The sequence below is a fragment of the Castanea sativa genome, chromosome 5 (assembly GCF_040712315.1).
Source record: "Castanea sativa cultivar Marrone di Chiusa Pesio chromosome 5, ASM4071231v1".
Classification (NCBI taxonomy): Eukaryota; Viridiplantae; Streptophyta; class Magnoliopsida; order Fagales; family Fagaceae; genus Castanea; species Castanea sativa.
In genome coordinates this window covers 75,579,828-75,597,498 of record NC_134017.1, presented here as the reverse complement: position 1 = coordinate 75,597,498, position 17,671 = coordinate 75,579,828, and the positions used below count along the sequence as shown (strand labels likewise).

At 33.6% G+C, this 17,671-nt stretch overlaps 1 protein-coding gene and 2 pseudogenes across 3 annotated transcripts; all 3 read left to right on the top strand.

Annotated features, from left to right (window-relative positions):
• The first annotated feature begins 2,024 nt into the window (after nt 1–2,024).
• On the top strand, nt 2,025–6,490 carry LOC142636238 (F-box/LRR-repeat protein 25-like). 3 transcript variants are annotated; one of them, XM_075810386.1, is made up of 3 exons: nt 2,025–3,258; nt 3,903–4,082; nt 5,925–6,490. In XM_075810386.1, exons 1-3 carry the CDS (start codon nt 2,161–2,163, stop codon nt 5,958–5,960), a joined length of 1,314 nt encoding a protein of 437 aa, XP_075666501.1. In that variant the 5' UTR covers nt 2,025–2,160; the 3' UTR covers nt 5,961–6,490. The 3 variants fall into 3 exon arrangements, with proteins under 3 accessions (XP_075666501.1, XP_075666502.1, XP_075666500.1); XM_075810387.1 differs by lacking the exon at nt 3,903–4,082; XM_075810385.1 differs by lacking the exon at nt 5,925–6,490 and having other exon boundaries at nt 3,903–4,160.
• A 1,434-nt stretch (nt 6,491–7,924) lies between these two features.
• LOC142635825 (putative F-box/LRR-repeat protein At5g02930) lies at nt 7,925–10,919 on the top strand (annotated as a pseudogene).
• Nucleotides 10,920–12,291: 1,372 nt separating this feature from the next.
• Nucleotides 12,292–16,367, top strand: LOC142635824 (putative F-box protein At1g49610; annotated as a pseudogene).
• Nucleotides 16,368–17,671: the final 1,304 nt, after the last annotated feature.

The window sequence follows — 17,671 nt, the reverse complement described above, 5'->3', positions numbered from 1 at the left end:
TAGCTCGCCGATCGGACTCGCGGATGGTGATCGGAGAGGGAGTTGATGGAGAGGGAGAGGGAGAGGGAGAGGGAGAGTCTGAGAGATGGGTTTAGAGAGAGAGAGAGAGCGAAAGTGAGAAATGAGTTGGGAGAGAGAGAGAGAGCGCGGTAATTTAAGAGGTTGTTGGGGAAAATAATAAAATATTAAAGAAAATTAATTATTTAATTAAAAAAGGTGGTAGGATAGATGAACTGATGTGGAGGTTTTGTAAAATTAGATGGGTAAAATAGAAAAAGTGGATTTTTAGTGTAAAAGTGGATGTGTAAAATGAAGGAGCTGATGTGGATGCTCTTAGGATTATTAAACTTGTTAGTAGCCGGAGCAACCACATGTAGACAACTAAAATATTATTTATTTTAGTTGTGATGTGCATTTGTGTTAAAACCCTTTTACCTCTTCTTTGTAGGTGTGTTTTTTTCTCCAAAAAAAAAAAAAAATGTCACCTAGTTTTGGATTAGGATGATTTTCCTTGTTATTAGTAGGTACCATACATAATTCAACCAGATGCATTTGGGGTTCCACAAAAAGTTTCTAAAAGTTTCTAACAAGTTTCTAACAAGTTTCCACAACCAGATGCATTTGTCGCTGTTGTTGAAATTCTTGAGAATTCATTTTGTTTTCCTTAATTAAAATCTTGTCCCTTTTACGTGATTGATCTAATTTGGAGCACCCATTGTCCCAGTATAACTCAATAATTGTACCCAAAAAATTATTAATATGTATTTGTTATGATTGTGTTTTGTATCTACAAAACTATCCATTCTATCATTTGAAGATTTGCCAAGACTCTAATGGAATATTGATATATATATATATATATATATATATATATATATATAAAATAAAATTTATACTTAAATAATAATAAGGATATGTAAAATTGTGAAGCTTATGTTCCAAATTTCATGATGTTAAGCAAAAGTCAAATGTGCTCAATTTTGAATTTTCTTTAAATAAAATATAGATAAGTCTAAAGATAACATACGGATAATATCTACCCCTAAAGTTCTAAACCTAAACCAATGAATATATTTCATTCTTATCTAAAAGGATTACAAAAGTTATTCCTTAATGTATATCATAATTATTAAATTTCAAATTTTGCTTAAAAAGTTATATATTCATATATATATATATTGCTAAATTTTCTCATAGATTAATTAATTTATTTTATTGAGATAAATTAATTACTATGCATTAAGCTTTTAGTTACACCCTTGCTCAAAAGAAGGTTTTTTTTTTTTTTAAAAAAAAAAACTAAAAAAATAAAGAAGAAGGTGACTTGGTTAGTTGGTTGTTTAAGGTGAGTTTGGTTTAGTTTTTTGAAATTTGCACTTTTAGAAAAAAATGATGGTTTTAAAAGTATGGTATGAAATTGAAATTTTTGAAAAAGTAGATTGTTGGGTAAAAACTGTTAATAATAATAATAATAATAAAAATAAAAGTATGGTTTCATCTTAATAGTAATAATAATAAAAAAAAATTATTGTGATAAGGGAATTCTTTCATACTTATGGTTCCACCTTAATAAATTATTATTTTTTAGATTAAAATTTTCTAATCTTTAATTTTACACTTTAAACTATAAAATTCTTAATGAAAATGGAAATTGATTTCCATAAAAAAAAAAATAATTCACACCAAAATCTTAAAAATACTTACCTAGAACTTTTTTTTTTTTTTTGTAAGTTAAAAAAGAACAAAAAAACGAGAATCTCAGCATTTGTCACCCACTAATGCATGGGTGGAGTAGTTTTGTTTTTGTATAGAGTTAGTGCCTACGGCTTAACTCCTACGCTTATCAAATTAAAAATCACAAAAAGCTCAGTTGCTTGAGTGCATCACAGATCACACAGTCACATATATTCTTCATTTCTCTGGAGCATCTTTCTTAGCGTAGAAATAGAAGGTATGCACCCTCCCTCCCTTATCCTTTGGCATCATATTCGCAAGCATCAATTTGCGTTTCAATAATGCGAACGTACTTTTTTTTGCTTTTTGGTCCTGAAAGCTGAACCAGCGGGCACTAATTCAAGTGTCATCCCTAATAAATTGACCTTAGATGGCCAATTGTAACTGGGCCTAATCACGTCACTGTTCACGACTGTTGAGTTGAGAATGGAGGAAGAAAGCTCTGGTTCTATCCATAGCTTCTGTGATCGATATTGTCCCACCAATAATTCTGAAGAGGAGGAAGAAGATGATGAAGATCATCGAACCAAAAGCCACAAACACGCACCAATCTTAGAAAAAGGTGAAGATCGAATCAGCACCTTACCTGACTCCATCCTCCTCAGCATCCTCTCCTTCTTGCCCACCCAAGACGCTATCATAACAGGCGTTTTATCCAAAAGATGGGCCTATCTTTGGACCTCCGTTCCCTCTCTCACTTTCGAATATTACGGATATTACGGACGTCACTTCGAATGCATCGACGATTTCACCAGTGCCGTAGATCACACCCTGCTTTTACACAGGGCTTCCAAACTCACAAACTTCTCTGTTCGATTCAAGTACGAGACAAACCTAGAGGCTAGCCTCGATCTTTGGGTTCGTTTCGCCACAACTGCCAAAGTACGCCAACTTAGTCTACGTTTAACTCCTCCTTATTGTAATCTCAATGATCATGCATACCAATTGCCTCAGCATCTATACACCAATGAGTTTGTTTCTGAATTCAATTTTAGTTACTGCAAAATTTTCCCTAATGGGTTACTACATTGGAGTTCACTCAAGCACTTGTGTATTGGGCAATCGGCCTTGTGCGATGATGTGATAAGGAAAGTGTTAATGGGTAGTCCTAGACTTGAATCCTTGGAATTGCATGATTGTTGGGATTATAAGCGGTTGGATATAGTGTCCGAGAGTTTGAGAAAGTTGGTGATAGATAGCTATTTGATATATATGTTGGGAGGTAATGTCCGTGAGTTGGAATTGGAAATTGTGGCTCCAAAGATCCATTCTTTGGAAATTCTGGGTAATTTTGAAATGATTAAGTGTCGGATAAAGGATGTGTCGGCATTAGTTGAGGCTAAACTCGATTTCGACATGCGGAAGAGTCGTAATTGTTATTATGAGGATGATTACGGCGACGAGTATTTTAAGCAGTATTATGAGGAGGAGGAAGGTTATAAGGAGTACCAAGACATTGTGAGAGACATTCTTGGCAGTGTGCATCATGTCAAGAAACTCACTGTTGGCAATTGGTGTCTCATGGTTAGTTTTCTTTAATAACTCTCTTTGTTTCGTTTGTTTTTCTTGATTGCTAATGTTGATTTCTACTTGCAGAGATTAAGGTTGAATCTTTTATTGTTGGTAATGTCATTGCTTGGCTATATAAATTAAATAATGCACAGCATCTATTGCATTTTTAGTGGCAAGTTATTGCACTCTTTGATTTTGCTTTAAATATTTTATATTAATACCAAAAGGAAAAATCACCATACTCTCTATTGTGAGTTGGGCTTGGAGGCTAAGGCTCTTGTTGTTGCGAGTTAGGCTTTTTCTCTGGAGCATCTGGATTTTAATCCAAGTTGTAATCAATCAACAATTAATGGACACCTGATATTACTGGTCCAATTTCATGGGTTCAACTTTTGAGTTAGAGACACCTACTTTTAGTTTCATGATAAGATGTAGGGCACCTGTTTTAGTGCCAAACAATGATTCATCATGATAATCTGTCAGCTCTAAATGAAGGTCTTGGTGCATAAAGTGTATATAGACATTTATGTAACTTAGCGTTCTGTAACACATGTTAGATAATTTGTTCTGCTGATGTATTTTACAATTGACCATGTTATTTGTTCTTAGATTCACTTTAGCTTCTTGTGTTTTACATCTTGCTTTGATGGACCTAGATTGTATCTATAATGCCAGTGAAACATCTGCCTTCTCCATTGTCAAAGTGCCAATGTTTAACAATTGTATCAAGAATGGAAAAATGGAGCCTTCCTGGCATTGGAATCCTACTTCAAAGTTCGCCTTACGTGGAGACATTGAATATTGACCACTCATTCTCCTATGTTACATCGTTAGGGGTATGTTTTTCTTGGACCAGTTTCCCAAATGTCATATCAAAGTAACTTTAATGAAGGGTAAATTCTAATCATTAATATATATATATATATAGAGCAAAACTTAGATACAGTACTTTACCTATTGTACGTTAGGTTCCCTTCTTTAAAATCAGCCATTTGGCTATTTCACATATATTAGTAAATAGACGTTAAACTCAAACACTTAACTCAAAACAAGCTAGTCCTCTTCTCTCTCAGTTCAGTCCCTCTTCTCTCTTTTGCTGGTAATTACGCACCCATGCCTTCTTGAATAGAAATCATGCACTTTTGGTGGGATTACTCTTATAGGAGTAGTGGTGGGCTTGGAATTTGAATGGGAGGTGAAACTCCAAGGCTTTCATTGATGGATTTGGGATTTGTGTGGGTATGAAGGGCAAGGATGGGTTTAGGGACTTTGCTGTGAATAGACTCGAATTTGCAGGATTTACTGGTTGTGAGAATTTCAGATGTTATTGTGGACCTATACTGCGTGGTGTGAGGGGGATGGGAAAAAAAAAAAAATCTGCTCTTCCATCAATTTCTGGTTTATTTTTCCCCTAGTTTCTTCTTCTTCTTCCATTTTTTTATTATAAAAAATAATCTTGAGTTTGAATCTGGAAAATTCTACCAGAAGTATTTAATATAAATAAAAGGCCAAGATTCTGCAAAGATATTGAATAATGTGTCTATCTATTTATGGGGTCAATGTGTCTTTCTATTTATGGGGTCAAAATGATCCAGTGAGTTCTTGACGTAAAGAGTAAATGTTGATTGTTGACATTTTGAACTTTGAAGTGGTTGTTTTGTGATCTATTTACTCAAAACCTTCTCATTGATAATACATCTTCCTTCTTACAACAAAGACATCAGTAATAGACTAATAGTATCAAGTAAAAGTCATTCATGGCCAAAGTTTTTATCCCGGATTTCAGGCATAGACAACGAGAAGGCTTTTTCACTTAAATTTAATTTAATTTATTTTTAAATGTCAAAAGGCAATTCTCTAAGCTTCAAGTTTCTGGACGTTGGCTATTCTAATGGTCTACTGAGCCTTATTTTGGATTTATTTGAGTTTAGTGATTTGGGTTGGGGTTCGTAGTAAGTTCGACTAGGAATAGGTATTGGATAGTTTGCTTTCTATTCAAGAATTATTATTATTATTATTTTCTTTTTCATTTTCTCCTTAAGTGGTGAAGCTTTGTTTGAAGTTTCATAGGAGGTGTGATGCTTAGAAGTTTCTTCTTTATCTCTAAATTTTTTCAGCAACTTGAAACCTAGCATTCATGCATTGATTAGGACTTGGTTGGGTCCATTGCTCTTGTGCATTTGACCCGAGAGCATTGGACCCATCAAGTTTATGACATGTGGCCAAAAATGAACACGTAATCTTTACAGGTCTAGTGCAAAAGAGTATTGACCCAATATTTTCCCATTGATGTATCGCCCTTTAAGCCGCAAAATCCAAAATCACTTATCCATCAAAATAGCCTCAATGACCCCATGAAAAGGCTAAATACTATGCATGAGTTACTTCTCATAGCAACCCAAGTGTCATTTACTCCCCTTTGTTGGATCTCCTAATCCTACTATTCCTTTTCTCATTAGAAACCCTTATAATAATTTTTTCTTTCTTTTATCTAGCCTTTTTCCTTCCAAAACCTAATTATAAATCCTTAAAATCCTAGGTGTCCAAAGCTGATTCAAGAATTCCAAATTTGATTTGGCTTTGTTCCCTTCTCTTATGTCAACTCCATTATAACATAACAAGATATCATAATTTAAAAAGTTGACTTCAAAATGTGCTACTATACTTTTATTTTGCAGTATCTTGTAAGTAGATATGATGAAGTGAACCATTGAAAATCAAAGGAGATCTATTTCAAGTTTTTGCTACGATGCCTCAAGTCTATCAAGATTGAGTTTTTTGGTTTTGAAGGACACACAAAGGAATTCATTTTCTTGGTACAATTTCTACTTAAGAATGCAAAGGTTTTGGAGAAGATAGTTATCACTGGCGTAGTGTCTATGCAAAATCCATCGCATAATATGCTACTTAAATTTCCACGAGTGGCTCAAAAGTTGTTAAGCTTCCCTAGATCCTCTCCTTGTGCAGTGCTTATGTTCCCATTTTAGTAAAATTATTTTAAGTTGTTCGATCCTCATAAACGATCAAATCTGCATAAATATGTAGTAGTTATGTGGATTAGTCTAGTTCAATGACCTACAATCTTGCTATGAGTTTGCTTTAAGTTCCAATTTCATATACTAATGTTCTCCTAGTGATGTTCAGTTTTCATTTGGATATTTTCACGGTCAATGTCAATGGTTATGTTGCTTGTATAAAGTTTTTTATTTGATTTTAATCACATTGCTGTTTCAAAATTTCCAATAACATTGTTTGATATACTTACTTTGATACTCTATAAAATTGATTGATGTTAGAAATATTAGTACAATTTTATTCAATAAGTCTTAGAAATGCTACACTTTTAACATGCTACCACAAGTTTTAGTGTTTCACTATAAAAAAATTAATGTGGTGAGGATATAATTGGTGACACTTCAACGTATAATAAATGAATGTTTGAACTTGTTTTATTTTTGAAATTAGTGACATGTCAATTTGCAAGAGTTATATGGTAAAATTTGAAGTATCTCTAACATTGTTCAAGTGAATTAGTCAAATTAAAAAGAAAGAATAATGTATTTTAAATAAAACAGAATATAATATATAAAAAAGAACTAAGTTGAAGTAAAATATATATATATATATATATATTATTTAAGTGATATTTGAAAATAAAAAGACACATTTAATGTATATCGCATAAGCCTCAAATTGTGCCATGAATTATTGCTTAAGGAATGTTGCTATGGCTATGGGTGATACAATTGTAACTACATTGTGCTTATAAACTGATCTGTCATCAATCACAATAAAAAAATGTACACATTCTTAATCGAGATAGTTGAAACTTATCTGTAATAATTCAAGAAAGAGTGCTAGTCACATTTGCGCTATACCTCAAAAGACCTAAATCTATTCAGTAAATATCTGATGTGGGACTCAACCAAATTGGGGCATCACAATTTTCCTCACTTAAATCCCTAACGTTCTCGTTAGGGTCCACTTTGTGGGGTAGCATCTCCGAGCCCATACGGGATTACCGGACTAGCTCTGATACCATATGTAACGGCCCAAAGAAAAACGTTAATCAGATCTGCGCTATACCGCAAAAGGACTAACCACAATTGAGATTTCTTGTAATTGTTAATAAAGTCTAGATCTACCCAGTACATACCTGATGTGGGGCTCATTACACACCCACACACGTCACACAATCAACCAAATTAGGGCATCACATTATCAATCACTATCAATGCTACACCAGTTTATAAGCTTGTATGTCGTAAAATTTGTAGTACATTTTTCATTTTTCTTAGATTAATTAATTTTTTATTGAGATAAATTAATTATTATTTTACTAGACGATATCCCCACTTGGTGCATGTTCAAAAATTTTGCAAGAAATTATCCCATAACTCATTGGGTTCATAATAATATTATATAAGCTGTAATTATAGTCTTTGTAAACTCCATGTGATAGAAGGTTATGTAATTTATAATCTTTTTTTCGCTTAGTGGAATACTAGGATGACTTACCAATACTATTATTTTAATATACCTATCAGCATTCAGAGAAGCCGACAACTAAAGGCAGAAGAAGACAAACCTTGGGTTTGGAAAAGTGTAGTTGACATTTGAAATTAATGGTCATCGTTCTCGATGTGGACAATTTAATGTGAAATTGAGATAAGATGACATGGAGGTTTAAACAGCTATATATTAAGCATGAGAAGCCTAATAGGATAAGATCAAATTGTTGTTTTGTTTAGTGAGAAAAAGAGAGGAAAAGTCATGAAACTATGAACAAAAAAGAGAAAGAAAGAATTATTATTAATTATTAATTTTTGATGTTTAATCTTAAAACGATAAACCAAAAAAATACAAACAGTCATTATCTTTTAATTTGTATCTATTTAGTAAACAACAAGTTATTATCTTTAAGTGCGAGAGATTACTAAAGAAAAGTCCCACACCTCGTGCATTTTAAATTAAAGATTAGAAGGCAAGAAGTAAGAACTAAAAGAAGCAATGGTTCAACTTCCAAAGAGTACAGCGTCCCTTATTTGCCTGGGGAAGAAGAAGAAGGAAAGAAGAATCAAGCAATGATCATGGAACCAAACGATGGGCCTATCTTTGGACCTCCGTTCCTTCTCTCAGTTTCACAGATACTTCCTTTGAAAATGCGGCTGTTTTGGCCACTGCCGTGGATGATACCCTGCTGCTACACTACACAGGGCTCCCAAACTCACAAATTTCTCTGTAAACCTATTCGAGTACGAGCCAGAGCTAAAGCCTCGCGTCTATCTTTGGGTTTGTTTCACCACAACTGCCAAGGTAGACCAACTTAGTTTACATTCATCATCTTGTAGATACAAATTGATCAACATCACTACGCCAATGAGTTTGTTTCTGAATTGGATTTTCGTTACTGCAAAATTAAGCCTAAAGGGTTAATAGGTTGGAGTTCACTTAAGCACTTGTATTTTGGGTGCGCGTCCTTGCCCGACGATTTGATAAATAAAGTGCTAATGGGTAGTCCTAGACTTGAATGCTTGGAATTGCATGATTGTTCTGGTTTTTATAGGCTGGATATAGTGTCCGAGAGTTTGAAAAATTGGTGATAGATTCTTATTACAGAGAGCCAGAGTGGGATGACCTATTGGAATTGGAAATTGTTGCTCCAAAGATCGAGGTTAAGTTCGATTTAGAAATACCGATTGACTTTGACTATGAAGATGAGGAGGATTTTTTTGAGGCCTGTGAGAACATTGTGAGAGAACTTTTTGAGAGTCCGCATAAAGTCAAGAAACTTCTTGTTGGCAAATGGTGTCTCATGGTTAGTTTTTCTTGATTACTCCCTTTATCATGTTTTTTCGTTGTTTCACTTCATGTCTTTCTTGATTGCTAATGTCGATTTCCATTTGCAGAGACATTAATGTATCAAGAGTGCATGTTTTTACAGTTGGCAGTCTCTCATTGCTTTGCAAGTACTCTTTGATTTACAAGAGTATTGGAAAATTACCATACCCTCTATTGTGAGTTAGGCTTAGCCGACCTCTAAAAATTTTAGATTATGATTTAATTGTTGTTGTTGTTGTGATTTGGGATTTTTCTGCTGAGCATCTTGAAGTTAATACAAATTGTAGTCAATCAATAATTAAAGAGAGATGCTACGTCTACAACATTTTTACAATATTTTCACAACAAATCACAGATGGTCAGTTGTTATTAGTTTAAATTTGAACCTAATATGAAGATTACTTTTTTGACATAACAATAACAATCAGTAATAACCTGTCACTTAAGATTTATTATAAAAATGTTGTGAAAATATTATGGACATATTATTTCTCATAATTAAAGGACATAACAGTATTGGTCCAATTTTGTGAGTTGAACTAATAAGTTATATACACCGGCTTTCAATTTCATGATGAGGTGTAGAGCACTGGTTTTAGTGTTAAATAATGATTTGTCATGATATTTTGTCAAACTCTAAATCAAGATTTCCAAAATGCCTCTTTTATTTCATTGTCTGCAAATAGGATGTATTGATGTTTATGTTAATTAGTGTTCTGTAAGCATGCTAGTTAAATTGTTCTCTGGCGATGTATATTACAATTCAGGTCATTTATTCAAATTTTCAATTTTCCTCATTGTGTTTTCGCCTTTTGCTTTGATGGACCTAGCTTCTATCTATAATGTCAGTGAAACATCTGCATTCTCCATTGTTTAAGTGTGAATGTCTAACGATGAAAACAAGCATGGAAAGATGGGATCTTCTTGGAATTGCAAGCCTGCTTCAAAGTTCGCCTTATGTGGAGACATTGGTTATAGACGTCTTATCGTCCCATTGCAAAGGGACTTTAATGAATAGGTATGTTTTTCTTGGCCCAATTTCCCGAATGTAATATCAAAGGAACTTTAATGAAGAATTAATAATTATCATTATATATATATATATATATATAATGATATTTAGTTTATTATGTTAGTTAAGGAAGTAATAAAGGTCATGATTTAGGATAGAATAAAAATGAAACTGATCCTAACTAATCTTATTTAGGATCCATGGTTGACCCCAAAAACCTTGGGACTAACGCTTTGTTATTGTAGTAGAAATTAAATCTATCTATTTATTGGATCAAAATAATTTCCTCAAGTAGCTTGACCCCCTACTCAGCCTTCTCATTGACAATATATCTTTTTTTTTTTTTACACAAAATAGGCATCAAAAATACAGTTTTGGAAATCTGTTTATTTGAGTAAGAGGTCATTTATTGCCTTTTTTTTTTTTTTGATAAAAGAAAAATGGGGTTTAGTAAGCTACGCCAACCCCCCGAGTAGGGCACTCAAATTAAGACTTAAAGCCAATCCTTGTGGATGCCTACCAACAAAGGATTGCGAACAATGGGACTCGAACCTAGGCAGATTAGGCGAAGTGCCAAAGTTACTATCTAGAATTCGAATTCCACTAAGAAAGAGAAAACAACATAAAATATTAAATATATATTTTTATCCCTTAACGTATTTGCATCACTTTTAAAACATAAAAGAAAAATCTACTACCAAGGATTATCATTCCAATTCACAAAATCACCATACACATTGGTTGGAAATGACATTTTGCTCATACTCACTGATGATTGTGTTCCACAACATGATGTAGGGATGTACAACCAATTTGTTGATCCGCCAAAATCACTGGTGGGTGTGATTTGATTGTTATTATTATTATTTTGTTACAATGGGTTAAGAACGGGGCGGGTCAGTAGATTCACAAATCTGTGTAACTCGACCTGACCTACTTATATTTAATATATATATATATATATATATATTATATGTTTTTTATAGGTATATTATATAATTTTATTATTTACTCTTTTGTTTCTCAAATGAGTTGAGATAAAACTATATGATATTTTAGTAACTTTGAAGCACTAATAAAATAATTTGTGTTGATTTGGTGCTATGCTATGCTAAGGTTTAGTAGGTTATAAATTTCTCTTATTTGAATTAGTGTTGTTCTATTGCTAAATTAATTATAAAAAAAAAAAAAAATTGTTCAACTCATGGGTCCAATCCTATCTAGGTGAGTTGGGTTAGGTTGAATTTTTTCAACCTGATCATGGTGGGTCAAATTGAAAGAACCCTCATTTGGACCCATTTACACCCTTACTTAGAGTGTTAGTATTGGTTGTGCTAAAAAGTTAAATTGATGTTTTTAGCACCACCATATACAAAAAGTGTGATACATTGGTGGTGGTATAGGTAAAAAATTTACCTACTTAGCTACAGCACAATCATTTAAGGCTATTCACTGTAACTCAAAAGCTAAAATCAAATAATATATTTTATTATCTCTCACATCAAAATAATATTTCTTTTTTCCTTTTTCTCTTTTTTCCCCTCTGTTCTAGTCAAGGATGGACCCAGGTGGGGGCCCAGGTCCCCCCTTGGGTCCAATTTTTTTTTTTTTTAGTTATTATATATTGTATTTTATTTTGTGGTCGGGCCCCTAAACAAAACTTTAGGCCTCCTTCTCCTCAATAAACCTAGCTAACCTCATCAAAATAGCAACTATCCAATCCAAAAACTTAACAAAAATAATAAAAATATTTATAATAGTGATTGTATTTTAGCCAAAAAAAGAAAAAAAACTATTTTACCATCAAAGAACCAAAAAAAAAAATCATATATTTTTAGAGAAGTTAAAGCTAAATTTTTTGTAACTACAGTAAACATGTATAAATACATTTATCTAAGTTTTATAATGTTAAATAATTTTTTTTTCTTCTTTTTACTTTGGATGAGAAAACGAGATCTCACTAAATAGCTTTTTATGACACTAAATAGTTAAATTTATACCTCATGCTTTTAGGAATCTTAGACCAACGGTCATATAATTTAAATTAAATAAATTACAAAATATAGGAAATATTAATACTTATTGATCTAAAAATTCGAAGTACTAGAAGGACTAAGGACTCCCATTACACGTCACCCTAAAAAAAAAAATCCCAATATAAGGAAGAATAGATTCAATGAATCAATAGAATAAAGAAGCTCACACCTGAAAAAGGAGAAAGAAAGCCAAAGCCATGGTTCAATCGATGGTGAAACTGAAAGAGGCTCAACTTCCAGCGAAGACAGCATCCCCTATTCTCCTGATCATTCAACTCAGCACTGACAGAAACCCCATTTCTAAAGAAGAAGAATCAAGCGATGATCATCGAACCAAGCGTCGCAAACATGCACCAATCTTAGAAGAAGAATCAAGCGATGATCCTCTGCTTCTTGTCCACCAAAGACGCTATCAAAGCCGGCGTTTTATCCAAAAGATGGTCCTATCTTTGGACCTCCGTTCCCTCTCTCAGTTTCGAAGTCGATTCCTTCGTATACATCGACAATTTCACCAGTGCCGTAGATCATACCCTGCTCCTACACAGAGCTCCGAAACTCAGAAGTTTCTTTGTCCTGTTCAATTACGGGACACACATAAAGCCTTGCCTCGGTCTCTGGTTTCGTTTCGCCACAACTGCCATGGTAGACCAACTCAGTATACTCTTGGATTTTTATTTCTACAAAATTAAGCCTAATGGGGTAGTAAATTTGAGTTCACTCACGCGTTTGACTATTGGGTTCACTGCTTTGTGTGAAGTTGCGATAAAGAAAGTGGTAATGGGTAGTCGTAGACTTGAATACTTGGAATTGGATAATTGTTGTCGGGTCAATCGGTTGGATTTAGTGTCCGAGTGTCTGAGAAAATTGGTTATACACAGCTATTTTATGCGTAGTTCAGTGGGAAGAAGCCCCGACCCCATGTTAGAAATTGTGGCTCCAAAAATCAGGTCATTGGAAATTTTGGGGTGTTTTTTGATGAAGAAATGTCAAATTAAGGATGTATTGTCGTTGGTTGAGGCTAAGCTTGGTTTCTATTGCGAAGTTAAAGAGGAGGATCGGGAGAGTGCTTATAAAGAGTATGAACAAACTGTGAGAGAACTTCTCGAGAGTCTGCCTCATGTTAAGGAACTTACTGTTGGCAAATGGTGTCTCGTGCTTGGTTTTTTCTTGATATCTCTCATATTGTTGTATGCAAAACTTCATATTTTTATTGATTGCAAATGTTGATTCCCGTTTGCACAGACATGAATGTATCAACTATTGTAGCTTTTATTGTTGAAAGTCATTGTTTGACTAATCCCTGCATATAGAATAATGCACAGCATCTACTGTTGGCAGATGTTACCTCATGGTTGGTTTTTCTTTTGTTTGTCATATGCAAAACTATGTTTTTCTTTTGTTTGTCATTTGCAGAGACATTATAATGTATCAAGATTATAGCTTTTTATTGTTGGTGCTCTCATCGTTTGGCTAATCCCTGCATATAGAATAATGCACAACATCTAGTTTTCTTTTTCATTTACTATAGAGTACACACATGAACTCGATATCTTGGGTCCGTTTGGATAGAATTTATTGCTGAAAACTGAAAACTGAAAATACTGTAGCAAAATAATTTTTAAATGTGTAAAAAATTACTGTTTACTCTTTTTTTACTGTTCATATGCCTTAGTGCACTGTTCATGGGACATGAACAGTGCACTAAGCGCTGGTCTTAAAAAAAAAAAAAAAAAAAAAAAAACGTGGAAAGCTGGACGCAGACGCAACGTGCTATCCAAACCCTCTCCTTGTCTCTTTGAGGCTGATTTGTAGATTTTGGGTATGTTTATTTTTAACTTGAAGCCCACCTTATTCTCACAAGTCACAAACTTTTTAAAACTTCACAGGTACTGCTGTGCTTTTACTCAAATTATTTTTTAACAAAATAAGTTCATCCAAACATAGCCTTAGTGAGAAATTATAGGTAAAAATTACACATGCACTCAATGGGCCTTGCACCCATAACCTCACGCTCCATCCAACCGTTGCATGGGGAGGAGGTGCTAGTTGAGCTTGAGTTCATTGGAGAAAAAAAAATTGTGATTTTAGTCATTTTGTAGTCAATCAAAAATTAAAGGACATATTATTTTATTTTTATTTTGACGAGTAAGAAAAATTTCCATTGGAAAAAGACTACATGCAAAAATGCACGAAGCAGTCAAGAGGAATACAAAGGAAGCAAAAATTAAAGGACTGATATTATTGGAAAAATCATATTATAAGAAGACCATATTTCCCAATTTACGTTATTACCCAAAAGAAAAATCATTTTGTGATTTATAAGAGTATTGGAAAATGATGCTACTCTTTTGTGAGCTGGGCTTTTTCTCCTGAGCATTTTGATTTTAATCCACGTTTTAATTACATAATATTATTGTTCTAATTTCATGAGTTGAACTAGTGAGTTATAGACACCTGCTTTTGGTTGTATGATAAGGTATAGGGCACTTGTTTTCTGCCAAATAATGATTGGTTGTGATAATCTGTTAACTCTAAATCAAAGTATTGGTCTTCCAAAAAGGCCATTTTTTTGTCTTCTTTTTTTTTTTTTTTTCGTTGACTGCGTATGTGATATATTAACATTTATGTAAATTAGTGTTCTGTAAAACATGTTAGCTAAAGTGTTAATTGGTGACGTATTTTACCTAGGGCAAATGGCTGTGTTATTTGTTCTTACGTTCACTTTACCTTATTGTGCTTTGATTCTTGCTCTAATGGATCTAGGTTCTATCTATTAAGTCACTGAAGCAACTACTTTCTCCATTGTTAAAGTGTAAATGTTTAACAATGAAAACAAACATGAAGAAATGGGACCTCCTTGGCATAGCAAGGCTTCTTCAAAGTTCGCCTTATGTGGAGACATTAGTTATTGACATATGCTTCTACTACACAGAGTTAGAGGTATGTTTTTCTTGGGCCAATTCCCAGAATGTCATATCAAAGGAGCTTTAATTAAGGATTACTCCTAATTATTATCGTTTTCTTTAGATCAATGTGTACTATTTATGGTGTCAAAATGATTCCCTTGAGGAGTTTGGGCCCCCTTTAATTTCTTGACTTAAAGAGTTAATTGTTGATTATCAACTTTTTTTTGAAGTGGTCATTTCATGGACTGTTTACTCAAAACCTTCTCATTTACAACAAATCAACAATGACAGCAGTAGTAGATTTTTGGAAATTGGTTTGTTTGAATAAGAGGTCATTCATTGCAAAGTTACTATCTAGAAATCCTAGCCCAGGCATGCAATGACAAGCCAATTTCACTAGAATTTAATTTTTTATTTATTTTTAAGTGTCGGGTAATTATTTAATTTTCTAGTTTTGGACATGGGCTATACTAATTGTTCATTGGGTCTTATTTTGGTTTTATTTGAGTTTATTTATTTAGTTTGGGCTTCATCGTAAATGTTCTTGTTCCACAAGGCATAGGTATTACTGTCTTATTCACCTATTTACATGGGTGTAATGCTTTCTATACTATACAAGAAGTTTTTTAAATTTTAGAAGCTATGGATAGCTTGTTTGAAGTTTGTGTGATACAATTTTCTTCTTGATGAGCCTACATGTTTCATCTTTAAATTTTGAGCAACTTGAAACCTAGCAAACACACATTGATTAGTCACCTTAAACCCTTAACTTTAAATTTTCAAAACCCCATCAAATAGCCCCACATACCCCCTTAAGTGGCAAAATATTGTTCTCGAGTTACTGTTCATATCCCTGGGACAGCAACCCAAATACTAGTTTTTCCCCCTTTGTTGAATCCCCAAATCCTACTATTCCTTTACCCATTAGAAACCCTATAATTTTTACTTTTCCTACATTTTTTACACCAAAACCTACCCCTAAATCCTCAAAATCCAAGTTGTTCAAAGCTGACTCAGGAATTCCAAATCTGATTTGGCTTTGGTCCCTTCCTACGCCAACTCTATGACAACATGACAAAATATCAATAATCTAAAACTGAACTTCAAATGGGCTAATGTAATTTTATTCTGCAGTTTATAGAAAGGCAATACCTCCATTATTGGAATTATGATGACATGAGCCATTGGAAATCAAAGGAGATTTATTTCAAGTTTTTGTTGCTACGCCTCAAGACTATCAAGATTTTTGGTTTTGGAGATGTTGGGAAATATCCTAATCCCCGTATGTCTATGTGTGAATTAAAATTAATGACTATCAAGCAATAGCAATATTATGGAAAAAAAAAAAATTCCAGCAAACACCACATAAACACAATCATACAAGAATACCAAATTTTATGTGAAAAACCCTCCGGTGTAGAGGGAAAAACCACAGGGCAGCTCCGAAATATATCCGCTATGAAATAGATATTACAACTATCAAGTTTATGCTAAATTTAAGTCTACAATAAATTGGATATACAACAAATAAATCTTAAGGAGTAAATACAATCTCATCGCAAAGCCAGTAGCAAAATTTTGTTCTGAATACTCCAACTCTTCATGGTTGTAGCATTCAAAAACTCCATGAAAATCCCACCAATTTATCTTCCTTGTGTGTAACTTGAACAAAGAAAAAATGTCTCTTTTTTCTTTTTCACTCTCTCACACTCTCAATGTGTTTCTCTCTATCTCTTCACTCGGACTGCACCACTCAAAATGGCTGAAGCTCTCTCCTTTTGTGTTTCTTGCTCCCTCTGGAACTCTCACACAATAGCCGAACGTTGGCTCTGTTTCTTCATCTCTCTCTGCCAGGCCGAATGGCCTTTGTTTTCTTTTTCTTTCTTTTTCTTTTCCTTCAGCGTGTCCAACACGCTTAAGATCACTTCTCGTTAAGAGAAGTCAGGCCTCCCATGCATGCTCAGCTTTGCATTAAACCAAGTCTGACTTTGTGGGACTTGAGAAGACAAGCTTATAGATGAGCTTTGACAAGAGGCAAGCAAGTGGGCTGGAATCAAAGGTGTTACGTGCACCTAACAGGAGAAAGTTTGTTCCACATAAAGGAAGTATTCTTTTAAGTGGTACATTTCTACTTAAGAATGCAAAGGTGATGGAGAAGATGGTCACTAAACCTCAGGTTATGCAAAATGAGAAGGGTATGCTACATGTATTTCTACAAGTGGGTCAAAAGTTGTTAAGCTTCCCTAGATCCTCTCCTCATGCGGTGATTATGTTCCCATATTAATAAAATCATTTTAAGTTGTTCCATCCTCTTAAACTAGCAGATTCTCATAAATACACAGTAGTTATGAGGGTAGAGGTTCAAAGCACTAAAATCGTACTTTGAATTTGCTTTAGCTTCTGTTGTCATGTACTTACGTTTTCTTAGTGTTATTAAGCATACCTTTAGATGTATTCATGGTCAATGAAAGTGGTTTTGTTGCTTATCAAATTTTTAGTTTGGTTTTAATCACTTTGCAATTTTGAATTTTCAATGACATTGTCAGTCATTCCTAATTTCCTTCTGTTCTTAATTTTTTATTTTTTGAAGACTTTACCTGATAAAAAATGTTTATAAATTGATATGACAA

Excerpts from the sequence above, each read along its gene's own strand:
- LOC142636238 (XM_075810385.1), top strand. The coding sequence starts at position 2,161 with ATGGAGGAAGAAAGCTCTGGTTCTATCCATAGCTTCTGTGATCGATAT. Across the intron at positions 3,259-3,902 it reads TTGGCAATTGGTGTCTCATG|ATTGTATCTATAATGCCAGT; the intron begins GTTAGTTTTCTT and ends TGATGGACCTAG.